Source organism: Rhopalosiphum padi, chromosome 2 (genome assembly GCF_020882245.1).
Source record: "Rhopalosiphum padi isolate XX-2018 chromosome 2, ASM2088224v1, whole genome shotgun sequence".
In the NCBI taxonomy this organism is placed as follows: Eukaryota; Metazoa; Arthropoda; class Insecta; order Hemiptera; family Aphididae; genus Rhopalosiphum; species Rhopalosiphum padi.
The window spans coordinates 36,758,804-36,783,098 of record NC_083598.1 but is presented as its reverse complement, the minus strand read 5'-3'; the positions used below and the strand labels follow the sequence as shown (position 1 = coordinate 36,783,098).

The 24,295-nt window shown below is 26.4% G+C and overlaps 4 protein-coding genes across 7 annotated transcripts; 2 read left to right on the top strand and 2 right to left on the bottom strand.

Moving 5' to 3' along the window:
- Positions 1-417: 417 nt before the first annotated feature.
- LOC132919910 (U3 small nucleolar ribonucleoprotein protein IMP3) lies at positions 418-4,443 on the bottom strand. Its single transcript, XM_060981838.1, has 4 exons — positions 4,182-4,443; positions 4,017-4,124; positions 1,755-1,961; positions 418-621 (listed from the first exon to the last, which is right to left on the bottom strand). Exons 1-4 carry the CDS (start codon positions 4,316-4,318, stop codon positions 525-527), a joined length of 549 nt encoding a protein of 182 aa, XP_060837821.1. The 5' UTR covers positions 4,319-4,443; the 3' UTR covers positions 418-524.
- A 351-nt stretch (positions 4,444-4,794) lies between these two features.
- Positions 4,795-7,413, top strand: LOC132919909 (secretory carrier-associated membrane protein 1). Of its 2 annotated transcripts, XM_060981836.1 has the most exons (9): positions 4,795-5,172; positions 5,679-5,774; positions 6,006-6,146; positions 6,214-6,292; positions 6,363-6,491; positions 6,570-6,726; positions 6,787-6,888; positions 6,960-7,080; positions 7,166-7,413. In XM_060981836.1, exons 1-9 carry the CDS (start codon positions 5,110-5,112, stop codon positions 7,283-7,285), a joined length of 1,008 nt encoding a protein of 335 aa, XP_060837819.1. In that variant the 5' UTR covers positions 4,795-5,109; the 3' UTR covers positions 7,286-7,413. The 2 variants fall into 2 exon arrangements, with proteins under 2 accessions (XP_060837819.1, XP_060837820.1); XM_060981837.1 differs by lacking the exon at positions 5,679-5,774 and having other exon boundaries at positions 4,796-5,172.
- A 1,484-nt stretch (positions 7,414-8,897) lies between these two features.
- On the top strand, positions 8,898-11,865 carry LOC132919911 (histone H2A.V). The gene is made up of 5 exons (XM_060981839.1): positions 8,898-9,211; positions 9,462-9,539; positions 11,024-11,137; positions 11,200-11,329; positions 11,391-11,865. The coding sequence occupies exons 1-5, from the start codon at positions 9,209-9,211 to the stop codon at positions 11,450-11,452; spliced, it is 387 nt and encodes a 128-aa protein (XP_060837822.1). The 5' UTR covers positions 8,898-9,208; the 3' UTR covers positions 11,453-11,865.
- Positions 11,853-24,253, bottom strand: LOC132919907 (prosaposin). 3 transcript variants are annotated; one of them, XM_060981831.1, is made up of 18 exons: positions 23,826-24,253; positions 23,551-23,653; positions 19,824-19,971; positions 19,397-19,603; positions 19,217-19,336; positions 18,968-19,132; positions 18,688-18,909; positions 18,487-18,624; positions 18,201-18,411; positions 17,855-18,087; positions 17,651-17,791; positions 16,700-16,898; positions 16,412-16,593; positions 16,169-16,340; positions 15,873-16,081; positions 12,389-12,503; positions 12,233-12,327; positions 11,853-12,174 (listed from the first exon to the last, which is right to left on the bottom strand). In XM_060981831.1, the coding sequence occupies exons 1-18, from the start codon at positions 23,899-23,901 to the stop codon at positions 12,019-12,021; spliced, it is 2,892 nt and encodes a 963-aa protein (XP_060837814.1). In that variant the 5' UTR covers positions 23,902-24,253; the 3' UTR covers positions 11,853-12,018. The 3 variants fall into 3 exon arrangements, with proteins under 3 accessions (XP_060837814.1, XP_060837817.1, XP_060837815.1); XM_060981834.1 differs by lacking the exon at positions 11,853-12,174 and having other exon boundaries at positions 12,233-12,341; XM_060981832.1 differs by lacking the exons at positions 11,853-12,174; positions 12,233-12,327; positions 12,389-12,503 and adding exons at positions 12,656-13,661; positions 15,340-15,534.
- Positions 24,254-24,295: the final 42 nt, after the last annotated feature.

Here is a 24,295-nt window from a genome sequence, read left to right as displayed (position 1 = left end):
AAGTATTATTGTGCAATTAATATAAAATAGAATAAAATAAAATAAAATAAAAATATATTTATAGAAATATCGTTTTCAAGAAAACAGTGATTAACAAACTAAACTATCAATCTTGGCACTAAACGTGATAAAATTTAATTTTCAATAATTAAAAAAAAATGAAAAATAGTTATTTATCAATATACAAATTAAAACTATAAGTAACTAGAAATAATTGAACCCATATGAACTATAACAAAAACCTTTAAATTTATTTAAAAAAAACTATACTAAAATGTTCAACTAAACTTTATCTAATATTTATTTATTTTTATTTTTTAAGCAATCTAATAAATTACGAGTTCAAATTTCACACCTAAACTCAACACTAAGATATTCAAATAATAATATGTTGAATGGCAGTTCAAAACAAAATGGTTAAATGTAAACACGGTTTATTTATAATAACTAACAAAATATGCATGTATAAAAATTTAAAAGAGCAACTTATCAGTTATAATTAAAGTAAATTACTAACTATTATGTTACATTATCTCAAAATCATCTCTTAGGTCATTATATTCAAGAACACGTTTTTTGATAGCTGAATTATCCACCCATGTCACAAAATCTTCTAAAGGTCTGAAAATATTATATTATACAGTGTTAAATATTTTTATTTTGTTTAAACTTTCGTTTTAAATTTAATAAAATGTTGTTAATTATATTGAGTTATAAAATTCAAGTTTGTTTTTTTTAAATTATAATGTTTTTAAACACAACTTATAAATTATTAATTGATTTTTTAGTATTATAACAGGTTAGACCCGGAAAACACAAGATATCGATGTAACCCCATATTTTTTTAAATATAGGTCACATTATCATATTTGAGTAAACAATACTATAATACTACAGTTTACAATAGATATAATATAAAAAAATATGTATGCATTACTGCCATTACTTTAATATTGGATTAATGTCTAGGATTATATATTTTAAAGTCACACAACAATACATTTTTTGATATAAATATTGTTTTAATTTGTTGAAATCTTAGACCAAAAACAAAATATTAATGTCATAGGTATTAATATATTGTATCAATATGACATGTTAATTTAAGAAACAAAATACTTCCATAATACATCACTTGTGACGCCAGAAAATGATACGGTTGACTTTGGTTGCTTGAAAATTAATATTTTGGTCTTTGAGAAATATTTATCTTTATTTATTTATAATTTAAACGACTCAAGGCTAGTAGTACAAAGTAAAATTATATTAAGGATTAATAACATGAATACAAAAATAAATCAACATTAGATAAATCGTTTATACATCTTGTTATTTTATCTGTTATAAATATTTGTTTGATACTGTGATCAGTGATCACTAATGTGATGTATATGTATGTGTTGATATATAACAATGTATACGAATATATTAATCCAATAATTATATCATATCATTGTGCAACATTAATTATAATTATTTTTAGTTTAATTATATAAGTAAGGGCAGATAATTTGAGTATTATGTTCAGAGAGAAAAGGTAAGTTTAAAGTATAATAATTATTGAAATATAGATGAATAGTATATTAGGTATATATTATTTATATAATATACAACTTAATTTTCTCGGGTATTTTTTAAAATTTAGGATATTTTAAAATATTTACATATTAGACTAACTGATCTATTAGTCTTACAATAAGGTTATCCACCCCCCCCCCCAAAAAAAAAAAATTTATACAACATATTTGACATACCTCGATACTAAGAATGCTGGATCTTTTATTAACTGTGGACCAACTCGAACATGACCTTGTTCTATATAGGTGATAGCAGATTTCAGTGTTTGAACCATTTTAGACCGAACCATTATAACAGGTAATCGACGTCTACAAAAACATGATGCAGTTATCTTTGAACAAAGTTCAAAGTTCCGTTTTGTTGTTATTAATCCCATCATGTATCTAAAATAAAATACTTATTTAAAAATATAATGGATATTTTTTTTTTGCGATAATAAAAATGTTAAATTTTCAACTCAAGAGATGGTTTATAGTTGTAAATTGGATTTAGTTGATACTTTCAAAAGTAAAAAGTAAAAATTCAAAGTACTTATATAGGGAAAAAATTAATGTTTCAAAATATTTCAACAATTATTAAACTATTAATAGACATTTACAATTTTTTTAATTGACTATAAAAAAATGTTGCTTGGTCAAAAACCTAAAAAATGTAATATAAAGTTCTCTTAAGTTGTTAATGAAATAAATTTTAAAAAAAAAGTTGAGCATAAATCCATAAAAATTTTTTATTATTATTAATAAGTTAGATAATTAGCAAATTATTTTATAGTTAAAAATAACATTTTTAATATTCTTACTTAAGATTTGAAAATTTGAGAAAAAAACAAGCTTTTTTATGAATTTTTAAACTATATATCAGTAAATAAAACTTATTTTTAGAAATTTTAATAAAAATTATTTTTCAGATCAAATTTTTGAACTTATTACAATTTCCTACATAAGTTGCATTTATAACTGTACAAAAATATCAAAAATATATAAGCACAATATTTAATGTTTTTTATATGCATTTGAAGTTCAAGCTTGTAAAAATCAAGAAAAGTTACTAACAATAAATAATTTATATAATGTTCAATTTTTAAAGACAAGGTTAAAAATGTAATATAATATTCCACATAACTCTTAAGAGGATGTCATACCTGCATATGTTGTCTCTGTCTTATGAACGTAAACATAGCAAATTTGTGTTCAGCAGATTCAATTTTATGCTTAATATAAACAAAAGCCTTTGAGATGCCCTAGATAATATTATTACCTTTAACTTTTAAAATAGGTAAATTGACTCTAATATTAAAGCTAACAGCATAAAATTAAATCTGCTGAACGTAAATTTGGTATGTCTTACATTCGTAAGGCAGAGACAACATATGCGGGTATGACGTCCTTTTAAGTACTCTACTAGTTTTTATTTATAGACATTTGAAATTCATATTTGGTTGAAACTATATAATTAAATGATGATGATGTTCATTATTTAGTTATAACTTAAAAACATAATTCACAGAGGACTTCAAACTCTTACATACATAATAAAATTTACACAATAATATTTTTCAAAATATATAGATTAATTTTAATATATTACCTATTTATATCATTAACTTATTCAAACTGTTTTTCACTGGTTAATTAGTATTGTTTTCAAAGTGAATAACATTATAATATAATAAATGATAAATGGAAAATTATTGAAAAAATTTAATTTGCTTAAATTAATAATAAAAATAAAATAAATGAATAATAACTGTATCAAAAAAACAAATATTGAAATATACTTAATGATATAGGCTGACAGACTATCTCCACCTACACTTGTTTTTTGTATGCAATCATAAATTATTGAATTTAAATACAGCAGAGTAGTACCCACTTTCCCACCTTTTTCAATTCAAATCAGATTTAGATAAAATATTAACTTAAACACATACTAAGAAATATTAAATATTTCTCAAATAGTTATAAATTTAGATAAGAAAGTGTCGACGTGTGGTTATAATAGATAATAAAAGAAATATGCAATGGAAAAATTATTCATTTCATTTAATCACAATTTAATTTAAAATAGTATAGAAATCTATACAGTTATCGAGTTTATATGTTAAATTTAAAAATAATAAAATTTGATTTTGGTATAATAATTATTTTTACCCTTATGCCCAGTGAATGACAGATCATTGAGATACTACTATACAATTAATTTAACAAAATTTAAAATTAGCAATAAGATATCGGCTTTAAATACATTAAACAAAATGAAGTAACTCCAGTTGAATTAAATTTATGTTTGTACTTAAATTTTTCAATCAAATTGCTAATAAGTAATAATAACTTTTATTTTTAGTTTTAAATGAAAAATTCCTACATTTTTTTACATTAAAAATTTGTATATCATTTCAATATTCAAGAATAGAGAATATATCAGATATTTAATCTTACAATTTTTCTAATAGCTGAGCACCTCGTTCATTTCGAAATGGATCTTTAGGCTCTAAACTTTTAATCTTTTCTGCTAGAGTCCTTATTTCTCTTGATAACTTATTATACCTAAAACATACCAAGGATAGAATAAATTGTTCTTAATTTGATAGATCATTAGCTTACAAAGTGTAATGTTCTCGTTTTTGAATCATGTATTTCTTCATGATTTTTAATTCATGTAAATTGTTGTCCAGTTCCCATGATATGAAGTCAACTTTCTTCAATAATTTTTGTTCGTGGAATTTTAATTTTCTAACCATTTTAATACTATATTGGTCTTATTTAATAATTAATTAATAAACGCAATTCAAAATTTCAAATAATTAACATTAAACAAGTAAATAAGAATAACATGCCAAAATAACCAAAACGTGTCTGATATCATAAAAGTTAAATGATAAGATAATTGATAATCTCTAATCTCTATGATAGATGGAAGACTCGTTATCAGTCAACAGGAAGTCCAACATTTTATTACTTTAATTCTGGAATTATCCAAGATTTATTTAAACTTTAAAATGCAAAATGACAAATCTTAAAAATATTACACTTGTGCAAATAAAAGTAATTGCATAATTATCTTATTTTGGACTGTTTTCTGCGTTTATTCACAGTAATCGTGTAATTGTTAGACAGTTATTATTAAATTAATATTATTGTTAGCAATACATTTATCTCGTTCACACACTGTAACATAGTTTTTTTTCCATTTATTGATAGCGTACGTCACATATTCTGTGAATTTTTTTCCGTCATTTTATAATCTTTCGTCGATTAACATAATAATTAGCACTTTGGCGTTCGGCACTTCGGCAGTCGTCATTCGTATACTCACATAGAAATATTATATGATAATTAGACTGCCGTTAACTAATCATTTGTTTTAGTGTTTGGGTTTGTCATTTTGGTAAACGTTTGACCATGTTATTCTTGAAGTGAAGTCAAGTTGTAGTCACAGTCACTGTTTTGTATAATACTTAACAGTAACGAAAATATAACAAGCTCGTGTCGCCCCGCTCATAGCATTTTACATATTACATAACTATTAACTATGGCTGAACCAGACGAAAATCCTTTTGGTGATCCCACCCCTTCTGTGGGTCATCCTTTTCAGGTAATTTTTTATGTTTTTTTATTCAAATTTAAATAAAAGTTGTGGGTTCTATTTTATTTTAAATAAATAATTTGTTTTTTAAAATACGATCACATCTAGTTTACTTAATAAACAACTACAATGTAATTTTTTTTTTATATAATTACATATAAATGTATTGGTCAAATATGTTTTATCACATATGTTCATGAACTATGGGATTCAAATATTATTTTATATTTTAACACTAGGTACCTTGGGGAAAAAGTAATATTAAGAATTTTTGACTTGCTCCTAGTTTGTTCTTTATTAATGATATGTATACATCTACTTATTCTACTTAATAATTTAACTTACATTAGGTAGGTACGGGTAGGTAATATATAGATTACAAAGCAATTATTGTTATTCTTGATATTAATAGTCATACATTTTATAAATAATTTAAGTGATAATGTACAAAAATGTAACTTAATAAGTATATGTTTTAGTATAAGGGAAAAATTGTGTTTTAATTATTTTTTTAGGACCCTTCAGTCAAAGAACTAACAAATAATAAAGTACAGTCTTTAATTGAAGACTTCAATCCATTTGGAAAGGATCAAAATGTTGTTAACAATGCGGTAACATTATTATAGCTATTATTGTACTTTATTATTACTATTGATATTTTATGTAGTCATTATTCTTTAGTTTTAGTAGTTTTATGTGATTTGTCTTAATATTAATTCTTATAATATGTAATATATATTTATAATTTATACTTATAGCAAAATCTAAAAAAAATGTTTATTCATATCATAAAAGTAAATTAAATTAGACTACTATTACATTACATGTATATTTTATTACAGAAACCTCCTGTAAGAGGTGCAGCCAATCCACCACTGAATTCTATGCCAGCTGTAATGTCACCAACACAAGAGTATCCAGTTACTCCACAAGTTGCTCCTGCTTATGGAAGAAATCCCGGTGATGTATCAGCTGATTTATTGGTAAATACTTTGTTTTTTACTAATTTCTTTGTAAAATTTTTGCTTATTTGTATCATAATTTAATTAGGCTAGAAAAGCTGAACTTGATCGAAGACAAGCTGAATTAGATAAAAGAGAAGAGGAATTGCGTACCGCTTCAATAAATGGTATTTGTTATTTTAACATAAATGTTTGTATAAAAATTAATGAAAAATATTTTTTTATGAATTTTTCTAGTCCGTCAAAACAATTGGCCACCATTACCTAAAGGGTTTTGCTATCAACCATGTTTTTATTTGGACATAAGTGTAGAAATTCCACCAGATTTTCAACATGTCGTCAGACAACTATACTATTTATGGTTATGTAAGATATTGAAAATAAAATATATATACTAATTTACTTGCAAATAACTTGAGTTAATAACAAATGTTTATTTTATAGACCATACTGGTTTGCTAGCATGCAATATATTGATTGGTACCTTGTTACTTTTCTTAACTGGAGCGATAGCTACTTTTATTTTTTCAATTGTTTATGCTGGAATATTAGTACCACTTTCATTTTTATTTTGGTTCCGCCCAGGATATAAAGCTTTTCGGTAAATATTAAAAAGTTCTAGATTTTTATACATTTAATTATTATTTCATTTTTCTTATAGTGATGACAGTTCTTTCAACTTCATGCTTTACTTCTTTGTGTTTTGTATCCAGTTTGTTATAGCAGTTGTTCAAGCATTGGGCACGTATGAATCGGGTTATTGGTAATTATTTTTAATATTTAATAAACTGTATTATTGTAACATTTTTTTAATTTGTATTTTTGATTTTACAGTGGATTGTTTATGGCTGTCAGACTTTACGAGAACTCTCATCCATTTTTAGGCACTCTGGTGACATTAATGGGAATTGCTTTTTCTCTTGGTGCAACTATGGACTTCCTATTGTTGACCAAAGTAAAAAATAAAATAACACCACTATAGTCATTAATCATATTAATCATTACACTATTACCTAATTTTTATAATTTAATTTTTTTAGATTCATAGAATTTATCGTAGCTCGGGCGCCAGTTTTGCTAAAGCACAAGAAGAATTCCGTTCTGGTGTTATTTCTAGTGGTGCAGTCTCCAATGTCATAGCATCCAACATCAGATTTTAAAATAACAAATCATGCATTCTCAATATATATTCTATTTAACACTTAATATTACTTCAGAATATACATTGTTATATTGTGATCGATATTGTACATAATGCAACTGAAAACAACATTTAATCTTTCGCATATTTTAGCGTAATAGTCATTATTCAAATATTTTCAAGCAGAAATGATAACAATTTCATTATGATGAGTCATTTTTGTTTGTATTTTATTAATCACTAGGACTTATACAAAATTATTTTGTCCTACAAATTATATATTATTAGGATTTTAATTATCCTATATATTATCATTTTTTTCTATTGAGTTCGGAGTTATATAAACATAATATATTTTATGATAATTTATTATGGTTTTATTGTTTTATATACAATTTTTACGTCATTAGAAGTTTGTTTGTTTGTTATTATTTATATTCATTCCTATATAATATGTCTTAACTATATAAAATAATGTAAAAATTTTTGTTTAACTTGAATTTCCTTAATACAATTTTATTCGCCATTAGATGTGCACAAATCAAACAATTAAAAAAATATATTAATAATATACTACATTAAAATTTGGATAAAAAAAAATATGAAATTTAATTTGTGTAGTAATTGAACCCCATACTCATAAGGGCAACTAGACTTCCATAATGTGGGGAGCTAAAACTGATGACAGTTTACTAATTGATGGCATTTCACTAAAATAATAATAGTAAGATATAGAAAACAATGTGTACTAAATTTGAACTTTATGGGTGCTAAAGATCTTTTTGCGCCACTGCCCATACTTGATAATTAATGTTAAATCACAGACAAATTCTACATTTATTGTTGTTGAGCATTGCTATTATTATGAGTGATGACCATACGTAATACGTATGACTTATTCTCAACTTGTCGTGAATCTTGATGACCATTCACGTGACAAATTAATTTATTGTTTATTTATTTGTATTCTGTCATAATATTTTTTGTGCAATTGTGACGTTGTGTCCCTGGCCTGGGACCGCGTCCCGTTCCGTAGGTGATATACTGATATGTCATGCCGACTGACAAGACGGTTGAATTGACTAACCTCTTTGGTTTTCGGCGGCCGGCGATAACGACGCTATTTGAGCGGGAAATAACCAGATAACTGAACATTTCAAGATACGTTCAACGCGAACTGCAGATGTTTACTTTATCATGTTCAAACGGACGAAAACCGTCGATGGAAAATATGATTTCTTTTCGTCCCAGATGACCTATGGTGGTTTTTTATTGATATCCGTCGTGCGTGTCCCATTCGTGAATCGTGCGTTAGCGTCGCATACTCGTGACTTGCATTGTCAACGACTGGGGGAGAGGGGAAAATGGCGGCATTTTCGGCGTGAACCTACAACGTCCTACCGACGACGCCGCGGCCCACAACCGATTTCTTTTGTTAACGGCATCGATTTCCGCGGCGGCGTCGTCCCTCCGTCGGTTCACCCGCCGACCATACCTCGACGATGGCGATTGGCCACCGGTGGGTCACGTGTACACCAAACATGGCGGACACTGACGGTTGGCGCGCGTAACGGTCTTCGAGTGGACGGGTGCGCGTGCGCGCTAGGCGTGCTCGTGCGGGTGCGCGCGTGTGTACACTGTATGCGGATCTGACGACTGTTTGCTGCCGCCGATCACTGCTCGTCCTCTGACTGGTTGGTGTAACTCGGTCTTATTTTTTCCCCGTTTTTTTTTCTCAACGGTTTTTTACGACCGCACACCCGCCGACTCCTTGAAAACCTCTCGTCACGTACGCGCGCGCCAAACAGTTACACCGTCCGTCGAAGACCGTCGTCGACGAATCCATACCGGCTGTGTCGTTAGTGCCGCACGACGACAATACGTTCCAGTTTCAATCAACGCCGTCCCGTTGTAACAACAAACCACCACCGCCTTAGTAAAAATGGTACGTACCCACTACATACATTTGCATGATTTTTACGAACCATCGATGGGCGAAAGACGTCGCTTCTCAATTGTGACCAATTTTTTACCGCGCCAAAAATCCACGCCGACGTTTGGCGCGCGCGGTTTTTGTACTAAAATCGTATATCGTTTTTCCAAATCGATAATCAAACAATGTTCCAGTTCTATTGTGTCTTGAATCTACTTTTTTTATAAAAACTTTTTTTTATTTTATTTTATTTTCACTCTAGGCTGGTGGTAAAGCGGGTAAAGACTCGGGTAAATCCAAGGCGAAAGCAGTGTCCAGATCCGCCAGGGCAGGCTTACAAGTAAGTCACAAACAGCGTTGTTAATATTGTTGCTTTTATTTTATCTTACGAAACACTAATTTTGGCTGTAAGTGGTATAATACTGCTACTTACTAGTTGTAATAATGTTATTTGGTGACTCCTCGAATTGGCGCCAGTAACTATCTTATTTCCCCCCCCCCTCCTCCTACAGTCTCCTCACATAATGTTTGACCTGCTCAAAACGAACACAAATGAATCCACTGGATCGTTTTGCGCGCGTCTTATGAAAACTACGCGACAACCACGTTAAATTACTTTTACTGTCACTGATTTACTTATGTATTTGATTCTAAATTTAATCATCTGTATCATTGTTAGCTTATAGCTAGGTTATCTTTCTAATTAGGTAATCCAATTCCTGGCATATTGAAATTAGGTAGTGTTTTCATTTTAATATATAGGTAATTAAATTTCTTACCATCTTGAGGATATCAGTATAAATGTTTAACCTTAGTTGGTACCAATGTCCTATATTTCTATTTATTTCATTAAATATTCCCATCTTTTAAGCGAATTTGTATATTTTTATAACTTAAAGGTGCCTTATAGGCTTTATTAATTATGAATACGTTTATTATGTCACCTAATCTTAGTAATGAAAAATTGTCTTAACGTTTTAAATTAGTAAGTGTTTTTTTTACCTACCTTTTAAAAAAAAAAGATAGTAGTTATTATTATCTTATACTTAAACTGACATATCATAATATTCCTTATATTTTTTTAATTTATTAAATAATTTTGTACTATGCTGTAGGAACTATTGTATATAAATTATATAATTTTTGTTTCTACAATTTTTCAACTATTTAATTAGTTATTCAACTCTCCAATAGATAGTGCACCCGATAACAAAATAAATATTTATTTTACAATATGTTAATGATACTGTTAATATATATAAAAATTGTAGTAACTAAGTTTAATTGCTTATCAAATACTTAATTTATATAATAACTGTATAATTAGACATATGTTACAAATAAATTAAATAGCTGTATTTATCCACTTTTTAAAAATATTTCTATACAATTGATAATTTGAATATGATAATGTTAATATTGGTACTAAATACTTTTTTTATTCTTTAGGGGTTCATACAATGGTTTTAAGTTAGGTTTCTACTGTAAGTAGGCATCCTCCTTTAAGAGGTCCAACAATTACTATTTTAGTAGGGCTATTATGGATTCAAAAATTTCATTTAGACAATAAAATTTAATGTATATAGTTAACCTTATAAAATAGAATAAATTCATTAAGTACTTAACCTAACCATAAAAATACATTTCTACTACGTCCTCCATTTTGAATGTCCCCTTCTGTATTTGATTATGGAGTTAATATCAGTTGATTTAGTTAGTATTAAATTTATGTACATAAATTGAGGAATGTTGCTCATTAATATACATTATTATGTTGTCCCTTTAATATTCCATATATCAATCATTTACATAATTTATTTACAGTTTCCAGTGGGAAGAATTCACCGTCATTTGAAAAATCGTACTACAAGTCATGGCCGTGTAGGAGCAACAGCGGCTGTTTACAGTGCTGCCATTTTAGAATATCTGACTGCTGAAGTTAGTATAGTTTGAGAAATATCTATATTTAATGTTTTTCATTAAAATAATGTTTTTTAAAGGTATTGGAATTGGCTGGTAATGCGTCAAAGGATTTAAAAGTGAAGCGTATTACACCACGTCATTTGCAACTTGCCATCAGAGGAGATGAAGAATTAGACACACTCATCAGAGCTACAATTGCAGGAGGAGGTAATATATTAATTATAGTATTGTTATTATGTACACTATTATATTTTTATTTTATTTTCAGGTGTTATCCCTCATATCCACAAATCCCTCATCGGAAAAAAGGGATCTCAAAAACCACAGTAAAATTCCACCTGCCATACAAGACTTTAATTAAATGTAAAACATTTATTTGTAATTTGTAAGCTATGTAATTTGATTTTATTCATTTACCATTTATTCTTTTGCCTTATTTCAATAATTAATTTTATACCTCATATATTATAAAATGATTCCATTTGCTACTTTTGTGCAAGTGTAGGAGGTATAAAACTTCTTATGGAAAAGACTAATTATATTAAGACAAAATAAACTTGGATTTTTTTTTTGTAATATCAATTTTTTCATTAAAATTATATCAATCGAAAATTGTTTTTGATTATGTTTCTAATCGAAAATTTCTTCGATTACGTAAAACCTAGAATGTACAATATTTTGTTGTATTATTCACTTGAAGGATAAGCAAAAAAAAATAAAAATATATGCATTTCTTTTTATAATTTGTGTTTTTTTATTTCTTAAAATAGTTACATTATAAAGATAATTTTAGTTTTAAAAAAAAGATCAATGACTAAATTGAGTTAATATCAGTTCTTAACGTTAATGAACAGTAGGGGATTTGTTCATACAATATGATTTTTGTAAAATGGATATTAGCAATATCCAATTTCAGCACATAAGGTTTGTTCTTTAATGTCATCTATTAAAGTGTTGAGAAGTTTTTGGGTGTACTGCTCCACAAAGTCAACACATTTGCTCTTGTCTGGTAGAACATCACATAATGATTCTAATCTGTACTGAATATCTTTCTACAAACAAATTAAATCATTAAAAATTGTTTATCAACGTGTTAAAGTATGTTTTTACTTCTAGTGGAGAGGTTTCAATTTTATGCTTGATGTCATGGATCACATCCTTGCAAATGCTACACTTTGGATGAAATTTAACATCCTTTTTTTCCGCTGAAAATGTATAACTTCATAAAATGAAAAGTAAACCTTAATATTTAAAAAAAAAACTTACCACACTTTGTGCATGTGGTTCTCAAATTCTCTATTACAGTTCTGATGAGCCAATCGTTGTTGTCATCAAATTTTGCCTTACAGCTGTACTTGATGAGATTCAGCATATCATTGACCTTTTAACAGAAAAAATTTTATTACAAAACAATATTTAAAAATAACAGATGGTAGCGTATTACGATTTTGTGTGACAACTGACGACCCAAGGAATATAATAATAGTGGGAAAAGTATTATTGTTTGTTCATAATGAATACAACTACAAAATATTTGATTTAACAATACAGTTTATTAGATATAGTTATGTTTACTTTTCATCACATTTAACATATTACATATTTCTATAACTTGTAAAGTACTACATATCGTACATTTTAGATAATGGCAACATAGATTAGTTAACATTTGATTGATTAGGTTCATTACAGTTGACTAACAAAATTGTATTGTTACAATTGAAACAAACTAAAGAATTGATAACAAATATGCTTTCCGGCTTGATATATTGATCCTAACACAAGCTTACAGATAAAAAAAAAATTTCTCAGTCCATTAATATTCAGTCATGAACAATATCTAGAGCTGTACGCCACAATGATATGAACATACAAAACATTTTTTTTTTTTTTTAATAGATTTTAACAATTCGACTTCTTATGATTTCATAGTTTGTCATACCAAATTTTAATACTTTTCTGACAAATTGAAATAAAACTATTCAATTGGATTACAATTGTCTTTATAAATTATTCTTATCTAATACAAAAGTAAACACCAGCTTAATGGAAAATTTATTTCACTTACTTTTTTAATTTTGATAACCTAATTATTTTTGAATACTTTTAAGTTTATTTTTATTTTAAATAAACTGTGGTTGTTTTTTTGATAACGATGTTATTATAAATGTATAAGTATAAAAATATATATGTATATATTTTTTATAATGTATTAGTTAATCAAAAAAATTTTCAAAATAAAAGAGTAAGAATGTATATTATATTATAACTATAAGAGAAAATTTCAAAACATTATATTAATTTTTATTATGATTTTATCCTTAACACATAATAAATTTAAAAACCATTTATTAACATAAAAAGAAATATTTATAGGTAATAATAATTAAGTCTAGATTATCATTTTTATAAGTCATCATTAATTACAATATTGAATTTGCGTTCACATAACATGAGTTAGTTCATTTTAATCTAATTAATATCACTAATTTTCGATGATTTGAACATTCCATGAAGAGCGTTTGCATAACATTTCAGCCTGAAAAAAAATATAAAAATACACTTAACAGACAGTAAAAATGTATTGACTTTTGTAAAATTTAAATTTATAAACAACTAGATTCTGTTAAATTTTAAAAACAGATCAAACAGTTTTTATATTTTTTTAAATAAATAATTTGTGCTTATATTAACACAACAATAAAGCTAAGTTATATTAACATAACATAGTTATTATTTAATCCTAGTAAATTTAGTTTTTCAGAAGCAATAAGTTTAAATCAATATAACTAACTAGGTAAAATAACTAGTCTAACAACCATAGGCGGAAATCCATTGAAAAAGCTACGATTTTTCTCATAAACCAAAGCCGTTAGAAATTTATTAATTTTATGCAATATGTATGTATAATGGATTATATTTTCATTTTTATTTAGTGAGATAGATCTCTGAAATCGGAGAGTGGATTTTGTTGTTTGGGGTCTTGTTAGATTCACATTGGCTAGGAGAAATTCTGTGAAGATTTTCAGAACTTTATATTTTATTAAATTAATTCACTAGAGCTTCAAAAAAAAAAAAAAATTAAAACACATTTTATTGGGAGTTTTTTTTTTATGTTTTTCAGCTTTATAGCTTTGTAATGAGTTATTACTATAGATTGAATGAAAATCTAGCAAAAAATAACAATTTTTTCAACTGTGAAAAATTATTATACACAGTGGTTCTTTTATCATTAAACACTCATTATTTCAAAAAGTGTTGATGTTTTTAAAAATATTTATTTACATAGTTTCAAGTTTTTAAAAAAATAACGGTTTTATTAAAAAGTTATATTTGTAAATATTTTTTATCCTTATATTTTTATTTTTTTAAATGACAACAGAGTTTTATTTTCATATTCCAAAGCAGAATAATTTTCTGAGTATTGTTATTCATACTAATCGAATTTAGGATGAGTAGCTTATGAGTTATAAGTATTTAAAGTTTGAATGTGCGGAGTGGAGTGGTACATCCCGTAGGGGATAACCCCTATCCCGCAAACTGTTTGTCCACTACTCTGCTTATCTAAACTTTAAATACGTATAAATTATTAACTACTTGCCCTAAATTCGATTAGTATTAATTAAAATACTAAGAAAATTATTCTGCTTTGAAATATGAAAATAAAACTATGTTGTCATTTAAAAAAATATAAGGATAAAAAATATTTACAAATATAACTTTTTAATAAAACCGTTATTTTTTTAAAAACTTGAAACTATGTAAATAAATGTTTTTAAAAACATCAACACTTTTTGAAATAATGAGTGTTTTATGATAAGAGAATCACTCTATATTGTATATCATTGTATATTGTATTTCCAAATTAATAAAATTTTATATATTTTATTTTATTCGACAGACAATAAAACAAATCACTATAGGACAGTGTTCCAACTTATAATTTTAATTTTCATATAAAATATTATATAAACAAATTTATAATATAAAAATTATTATGTGTTATATTTCTTGATTTTTAAGAATATAATATATAAAAATGAAACTACAAAATTTTTATGTTTACAAGAATGTATAAGGGGCTTGGTGGGCTTTTATTTGGGGGGGGAGGGGGCTAAGCACCCTCAAGCCCCCTCCCCGATTTCCGCCAATGTTTACAACAAAGGTCACATTAATTGATAATTAATATAGGTCGAAAAATTGAATTTGATAGTTACCTTGCACTCTTTGGCATTATCCCAGGATGCACACCAGTACTCTGAGCCTTCTAAACATCTGGAGTTACTAAATTGGTTGACTGCAAAACTCTTATTTTTACTGCACAGCCCCGATTTCTCGCACATCATCCATGTAGGCAAGTGATTACAGAGATTTTTGAAAGTTTGAGCGTACGACTCTATCATCTCCATACACTGCATAATATTTATTTGTGTGAATTTTTAATTTTAGACCTCGCTAAAATTATTGAATTTACACAAACACACACACACACACACACACATACATATACACACACAATTTGCAGTGTAAAATTAAAATAAATTATTTTAGTATTTTAGATACTAGTCTATTTTAATTTGTATAATAAATAAGATATAACAGTTGTCAAGGATAACAATTTTTCAATATGATTAAGGTTTAAAATGAAAATTATTATCTCTTGGGTCTGAATGCCATCTAAATGGCTACTCTTTTGATAAATTGCCCATAATTTGCTTATTGCAATAAAGTAAAATCAATAGTCATTTACCTCGTCCTTATAATTGACTTCAACTTCATTGCACAGCTCAACCAAATCTAAGTCGTCAACGCTTACTGAATCATTGGTTAAACGATCTTCAAATACAGTAATAAATGCTTCACAAGCAGCACAACTATTAGAACTATCCAATTCAACAGACTCTGTAGTAGTCAAATGTACATTCTTTTTTGGCAGATCAATATTTATTTTACCTTTGACTGTGTGAAACACATATGTGATATGAGTATTATATATAATATATTACATAAAAAAATTTTTTCATAAAAATAATTGTAATCATTTACTTTTGTCTTCTTCGCACACCATTAATGCCATACACGCAACACTTGGGTCTGTTCCAATTTGAATGAACTTGATAATTTGCCGATAATTTGAATCAATAAAAGATTGACATTCATTTTCTTCAACATTGGGTAATATACGACATACTGAATCTAAAACCTGCTCTATTTCGTCCTAAAACAAAGTTAAATTGAATTTATTACTTTAACTTTTATTCAATTAAATCTTTAAGGCAATGGACATACTTGATTTGTTTTGTCTTTGATGACACCATGCAAATATTTCATTACAACAGTGCATACTAGACAAAATGGAGTTGGAATTTTTGGCTCTTCCAACATTTTGTAATTATTGGCCAATAATTGTCCCATATTGTATCCAGGGAACACTATAGTAACTTGTCCAGCCGTAGCAATCATATTTGTTTCTAAAAAAAATATTAAAATATGAATATCCAATATTTATATCTATTAACATAAATAAATAATAATTTTACATTACATATACATGAGAATATATATTTATTTTATTACCTAAATCATCTTCAGCACTTTCAGAAATGGTTTTTGGTTTACAAATGTCCAATAAAACACAAATTTCTTCAGGTTTAACTTGAGCAACTAACATGTCGAGTATACTTTGTAACTGAGATGAAACAAAATTTGTACATTCCCCTTTCCATTTGGATGGTAATTTGGTACACAACTTCTCTAATTTCTTTTTAATCACTTCCTAAATATTACAATAAGAATTAATTATTAATTTTTAATGTACTTAAATATAATTGTCTGGCCATTGAGCTATACATCAATCTAACATAACTAAATCTAAAAATTTGAAATTTCACTATATCTTGTAATATTTTACATAGTTGTAATTCTACTATATGATTTATTTATTGAAAAAGGATTAATAGTAGTTTTAATATTTGATAATGTATTTTATTATTTTATCATCTTATAATATATCGATACATAATTAAGAAAACATTAAACACGCAAAGAACCTATCTTATAAACATTATTTACTTTACTCAAAATATTATTGAAAATTAATTTCAATGAGTTGTTTCCCTCAAAATTGAACATTGTAATTTTCACAATAAAAACAGATTATGAAAAATAAATATAATGTGTGACATTAAAATTCTTTAGAAAGTTATTTTTTTGTTAACTATTATGAAATATTAATTTTAATTTTAACCATGTTTTTATTAGTTGTAAATAATATATTATTATTATTTATTTAGATTTGTGTTTTGTAATAACATATAAAAATTATATACAGTATAACAAATGGTCACTTGCTGGCAAGATGAATTTTATACGGTGTAGTCAGTTAGAAACGAATACCATTTTGAGTAGTATAATTTTTTTATATGAGATATATTTATGCACTAATTTATTCAGTTAATTAATACCAAAAATTAAAAAATATACCACTCATTAACAATCATATTATAATATTATACTAAATCCACTTACTTCTGTATCTTTATTAGAAATTTCAGATTCTAAAGCTGACATAAAAATAACACACATGGGACAATTATTTGAACTTTCACTATCTTTGTTTGAAGTTAAAGACAAATCTGTTACTGGACATAATTTCAATTCTGGACAGATCTAATTCAAGTAAATAATTAATTTATTATTATTTTTAGACAAAAGTTGTAATTAAGTACTTACTATTGATGGATCAACTTCTTGTGCTACAAGTGAAATAAAGGCATCACCATATTGATCAACAAACTGTTTACATTGTTGTTCAAATGATGATGGCATAACCATGCAAGATTTTTCCAATGCTGAACGAATTTCCGCTTCAGATTTTGGATCAGTTACTACTTGTTGAACATAATTTAAAATTGACTGGCACAAGAAACATGTAGTTTTTTCAGTGGGCATATTGACATCGTTGACTATACAAAATATGATATATAAATTATTAAAATTAGTAATTACACATATTTTATGTTTTGTTTACTTATTAAATATGATATAATAAGAAAACAATTCTTTTTAACAATCTTACCAACAAAATGCATTTCTTTATAGAATATATCAATAATTGGAGATTTCTTAATGACATTAATATTTTGAACTTTCGGAGGTTGTTCATCAACCACGACAAGTGTAGGTTTATGTTCATTTTGCTCTTTTTTAGCAGTAAATGAACTATCTTGTTCGGTTTTGATGGATTCCTGGCTTTGTAAAAGTTCAATTGGAATAAGAGGGTACATTGGCTAAATAAAGGATACAATTTATAAAATCAAAACTCAAAACATGATCATCATTGATGTAAATAGTTATTAACTTACTATAATGTCGTTGAGATTATAACGAGAGTTAAGAGATTTGGGGCAAATGCCAACTATTGTACAAAGAACTTTTCCATTTAATTCGTTAACAAGGAACTGATAAATACGTGTATAATTTTCATCAACTATTGCCAAACACTGAAACAAGACAAAATATGAAATGTGCGAATTATATAATAGCAATAATTATTTGGACAATACCTCATTTGAGAAACTCCCAGTTTGTTTACAAAGGCCTTTAAGTACGTCTGAGAATTGTTCTTCAGTTGTATTGGCAACCAAAATATCTCTCAAATGTTTGACCAAGGTTTCACAAAATTCGCATGTTAATTCATCACTAACTTCATTAGATTTTTGGATTTGAATTATACCTCGTTCACCAGCATTACTAATTTCAACACCCATCAAAGCATTTTTTGATTTCTAGGAATAAATATATAAGTAGCAAAATATTTCTTTTACTGTTTAACTCCATTCTTACTTCATAACCATCAGCATGGGGATGGAATGCTTCTGAACACATACCACTCAACATACATACATTACTTTTATTAAAGCCATTCTTAACAGCATTAAATATTTCATTTTGATATGTTAATACTATACTACTGCATGCGTCAGAATAACTGCTCAGTTCTCCACACATCTAATAAATAGATTATGTATAAATAAACATATTTTACTTATAAAATAACATTGATATGTTAAACATATTCATTACTAAACTGACCATTAAGATTTTATTTAAAACTTCATTCCTAGACATGCTCTGTACTAAATATTCTCCTTTGTCCATAGCAATAGCACATTGTTCACATTGATGGTATTCACTATCAACTGCAGGTTGATCCTATAAAAAAGCAGTTTAATTAATACAAATTAAAAAATTGGCTTAAAATATTACTATTACTTTTTCTTTATTTTCCAATAGAAGCTTATCAATACGCGCATTATTGCACAGGCCAGATACAGTGCAAACAACATTAGGGTCCATTTGTGAAGCCAAAGTGTCAACAAGTTCCGGTATAAAATCATCTGATAATTTCATACACTCATTTTTAATTATTTTTAATGGCAATAATTTACAAGATCCATCAAAGACTTCTTTTAATTCTTCCTAAAAGTTTAATCAATCAATTATTGTTACCGTAATTAATCACTACATATATATAATAGGTACAAGAATTTTTTTTAAATCATAAATCTTTTTTCAACATAACATAACTATTATTGTATTCTTTTTTTATAACTTGTTAATTATTTGATTTTTAACACAAGGATATATACAAGTAAGATGTTGTCAATATATATTTAACATTAATACTTCAATAACGAACCAATGTAACATTACTGGTGAGTGTGTCACGAGCTTCTTTCACCATATTTTTACAAATAGTACAAATATCATCATTATCTTCTGGATATGTCTGTGTGACCCAAGTTGTTTGAATACAATGTTTGACGGCATTACATCCAGCAGCGTTACTAAAAAAAATATTTATATTAGTTTTTAATTAAAAATTTAATTTTATACTTAAATTTTTTTTTTTTTTTTAACATAATTCTTTATTTAGCAATCTGTTACAAATTTGAACAATAAGCTTAAACAAAGCCATTTTATTTTTATATTTGTACATTTAACTGCATTGTAATCAATAACTTATATCAATTTTAAATAAAAACCTATTTTTTAAATTGTGTATTTAAAAGTGTACACACAGATAAGAAATATTAATTTAAAAAACGCTATTATTGTAGTATATTGTAACCAAAGAATCAAGTCAAAAATAATAATTAATTAGATTTACATACTTATAAATATAAATTATACTTTTTTAACTTATAATAATATTCAAATTTTTATTATTACATTTTAATTTTTAATAAATTGTTTATTTTAAGTTAAATCACTGAACGAAATTTTTACTGTAAACTGTATATCGACTATACTGGTAACAGGGGGCCAAATCCGACCAAGGAGAAGAAATAACTGAACTGCCAAAAATATTAAGATTTGATCGATTTTATGATATATTTGGAAATTACGATGGCATTCATCATTTAACGCTATTTACAATAATACAACAAATATTAACTAATATCTAAGTTTTTTCTGATCCTTGAAAATTATTTTCCAATTATCTGGACTGTCCAAGAATTTGATTGCCAACCCCTATACTATACTTTTATTTTTATTACAGTAAATCAGTTCATTGATAGACAGCCAAAGATAATATCTATTTTATCAGACATTTTTTTAATATTTTAATTTTTTATTTATAATTATTAAAAGTGAAAATATTAAATAAGCTTTTGACAAAACAGATAATTTCAGATAATCCTTTATAATTGTTATATTAGATTAAAATACTATAATTCCAAAAATATAATCATTATGATTGGAATATGAAGATGAAGCTAGGTTTTAACTGTATTTTATGTGTGCAAGATAAAAGAAAAAAATTAAACTAGCAAACTCCCTAGAGATAGGAAGAAAAAATTATCATGAGAAAAAAATCGATGCATGTGTCATATAATTTTTCTATTTAATATTTTGTTGATTTAAGGTAACTACTGTAATATAATAATAACTCATACATAATAATATAGATAACATATAATGACCATAGTCATAACAATAATATAAATATAATAATAGTGATAGGTACATGATTTGTCACTCATGAATCACTTTTCAATAGTTTATAAAATAATTAAATAATTGAAGTACACATAAAGTTATTAAAGTTAATCAAGTTGAATCCGCGTATTAACTAAAAAAAGAAGCTTTTAATTGTTCTTTTTCCTTCATTGTAGTTTATGCAAAGATGTTTTAATGTTAGTTTGATTTTTTACTGTTAATTTTCTTCTTTTTTTTTATTGGTTGTATAATTCCTAAATTGTACTACCTTGTTTTGGTATCATCTACAGTAACTTCTAGTATGATACAAGGTTATAAGAAACAAATAAGAACAGAAATGAAATGTAAAGCTCATATAATTAAAAAAATTGTTTTGGTGAATTTTTTTGTATGGGTTTTTATTCCTTAGGTATTTTTTCCAGGATTCCCCTTAAGTGATTATTCAGAGCAAGATATTTGATATGCATTTAGGATATGCAGGTTTTTTATCTATATTATGTAATTTTGTATAAAATAGTTAATTAGTTTTTGGGTTTGAGAGTAAATTTAATGTTCAATTTATGAATTTTAATTAATAGCATGTGAATAATCAAAAACATTGTTCAAAAACAAAATCATATATCAATATGTTGATAAAATATAATTTATTCTTTAATAACAATTCTTGTTTATTGCATTAAATAATTTTAAAAAGCATTATACCTATAAAATAAATATACATATAAAAATCAATATTGTAACTCATTAGAAATTATCTATATAAGATATTCATTACTTTAAAAATAAAAATTAAAGTTTGTGGTTTTAACTTCAATAGTTATTGTAAAATAATACATAATAAGAGTATTGTTTTGTTGACCTGATGACAACATATTTATGTAAAAACAGATGTACAAATACTACAATCATAATTAAAATATATCCCAATAGGAATAAAGTAACCTATAGGAAAAAATACAAAAATCAAAATTTAATGAAATTAAAGAATAAATATCTAGTTATATTTAATCATCAAATTATTAAAAACCAATAATTTAACATTTTTTCATCAATACAATAAATATTACTAGATATTCCACATCTATTACCTATTAGCTTCATGTCAAAAATATCTAAAATTTAGATCACAAAACTAATTTAAAATAAACATGAAATAAATATTTCAAAGAATTTAAGTATTTGCTTAATTTACAATTAACAGCTTGATAGAAATTAAGAAACTATTCTGTAGTAAACAAATTAATATGAATTAAGTTGATATAAGTTAATTATTTTAATAAGCAATTTAGATTAAATTATTGTAGATGTAGTAATGAAATATTATTCTGATAAATTACAAAAATAGCTTCAAAAAAGATATAATAAATAGCATAATTGTATGCTGTAACAATAAATTTCATTGCAATTAACTAAATTAAAATACTTTTATATAAAATTTTACAAACACCATCTAATGTTTTAGTATATAAAAATTTATTAACAGCTGGGTACAACTTACTATAGTAAGACATGTCACATAAGGATGCCTTAGTCATAAATGACTTATCAGTATATAGTTTCCTATTGTTCAAGGTTATCCAGTTTTTTATACAAATAATATTTTTATTCGATTGAAATAATAAATAAAATTATTGGGATTTTACATTTTTGTTTAGCACATTTTATTGATAACAATAAAATTATACATTGTTTTTTAAATAATCATAATATGTATTATTAGAATATAATATTATATTACCTGAGAACGCATATTAAACTCAATAAATTTTTATTATTGACACTTAATCTAAAGGTACTTGATATCTTAATTGATAATTGGTAAATAAAAATATATTGATTGTAAAAAAAAACTTGTAATAACACTATTAATTTAAAATCAACCATAAACTATATATATATCTAATTAGGTAATTAAAATGTAATGTAATTAATGATTATATGCCCAAGATCAAAAACATTTATTTATACAATTTATAGTTTATACTAATATTATTAAATAAATAACTTTCTTAATTATCATGAAATTATTATAATTATTTAAAAGTAAATAAGTATTGAATAAATAGCTAAAAACGTTAAATTTTAGTAATTGTGATAATATATTACAATTAAATATTAAGAAGTTGATTTTGTGAAAATTTCACAGCAATACCTACATACCAATCAAATTTAGATTTTTCTTAGTTATTTTTAATTTTAAATATTGAGCCCATAATGTTTATGTTGCAGTAAACATAATTTATTAATATTGTATTATTTATATTCTATATAGGTAGTGTTTTCAATGTTTTCATAACTAATAAACTGTTACATAAAAACAATAAATATTATGGTGAATAAGCCAAATATACACAATAGAGTAAACAACATCATTCCAATACTGTATAGTTTTAGTCATGTGAATTATAGAAACATTTACTCACGTAATGTTTTTGCACCAAAATGACGGACCATAGGTGCATTCTTGCGAGCCGAGCATTTGGACATGCCTGTGGACAATGATCGTTTCAACATCGGCCAAAGCACCTGGACACGAAAAGACAAAAAAAAACAAAAGTTAGATAATGAGTAGTAGTCAATTAACGACAGCAGTCAAACAAACTTAATGGCAAGGTGTTGTGTATCACAATAACAATATATTATAAGTATAACATACAATATTACAGGCAGACCGAGCTAATCGATGTGTAGTACTTACCGGTGGAGAACAGTGCTACGAGGCCGAGAAAGGCCAGCGACCCACAAAGGCGCGCACCACCCGCGGGAGCGGTCATCGTCAGGGTTTTTTTCGACGACGATATAATGTTTATAATAATATACACGATATTATGTGGATCAGAAGTCGTTCATCGATAGCAGACAACGTGGGGATGTCGACTTGGTGGCGACGGCAATAACGATAGTTGTAAAAGTCTCACGACGGTCACAAAGGTCGGTGGGTACACAGCGAATGCGTCACTGCAACAGTGCACTGTTACAATAGTGCAGCGTATTACGTCGTCGGATTAGAAAAATACGACTGGCTGACGATGATAAAACGTAAATATAATGGTTTTTGTTTGCAATGGGCTCGGGAGGAACACGGGCGATACGACGGTCTCTGTTGTTAAACTGCGACGGAGACGTACGGGGGAATTGATAATAGCGATGTTGTCCACAGAATTTCAA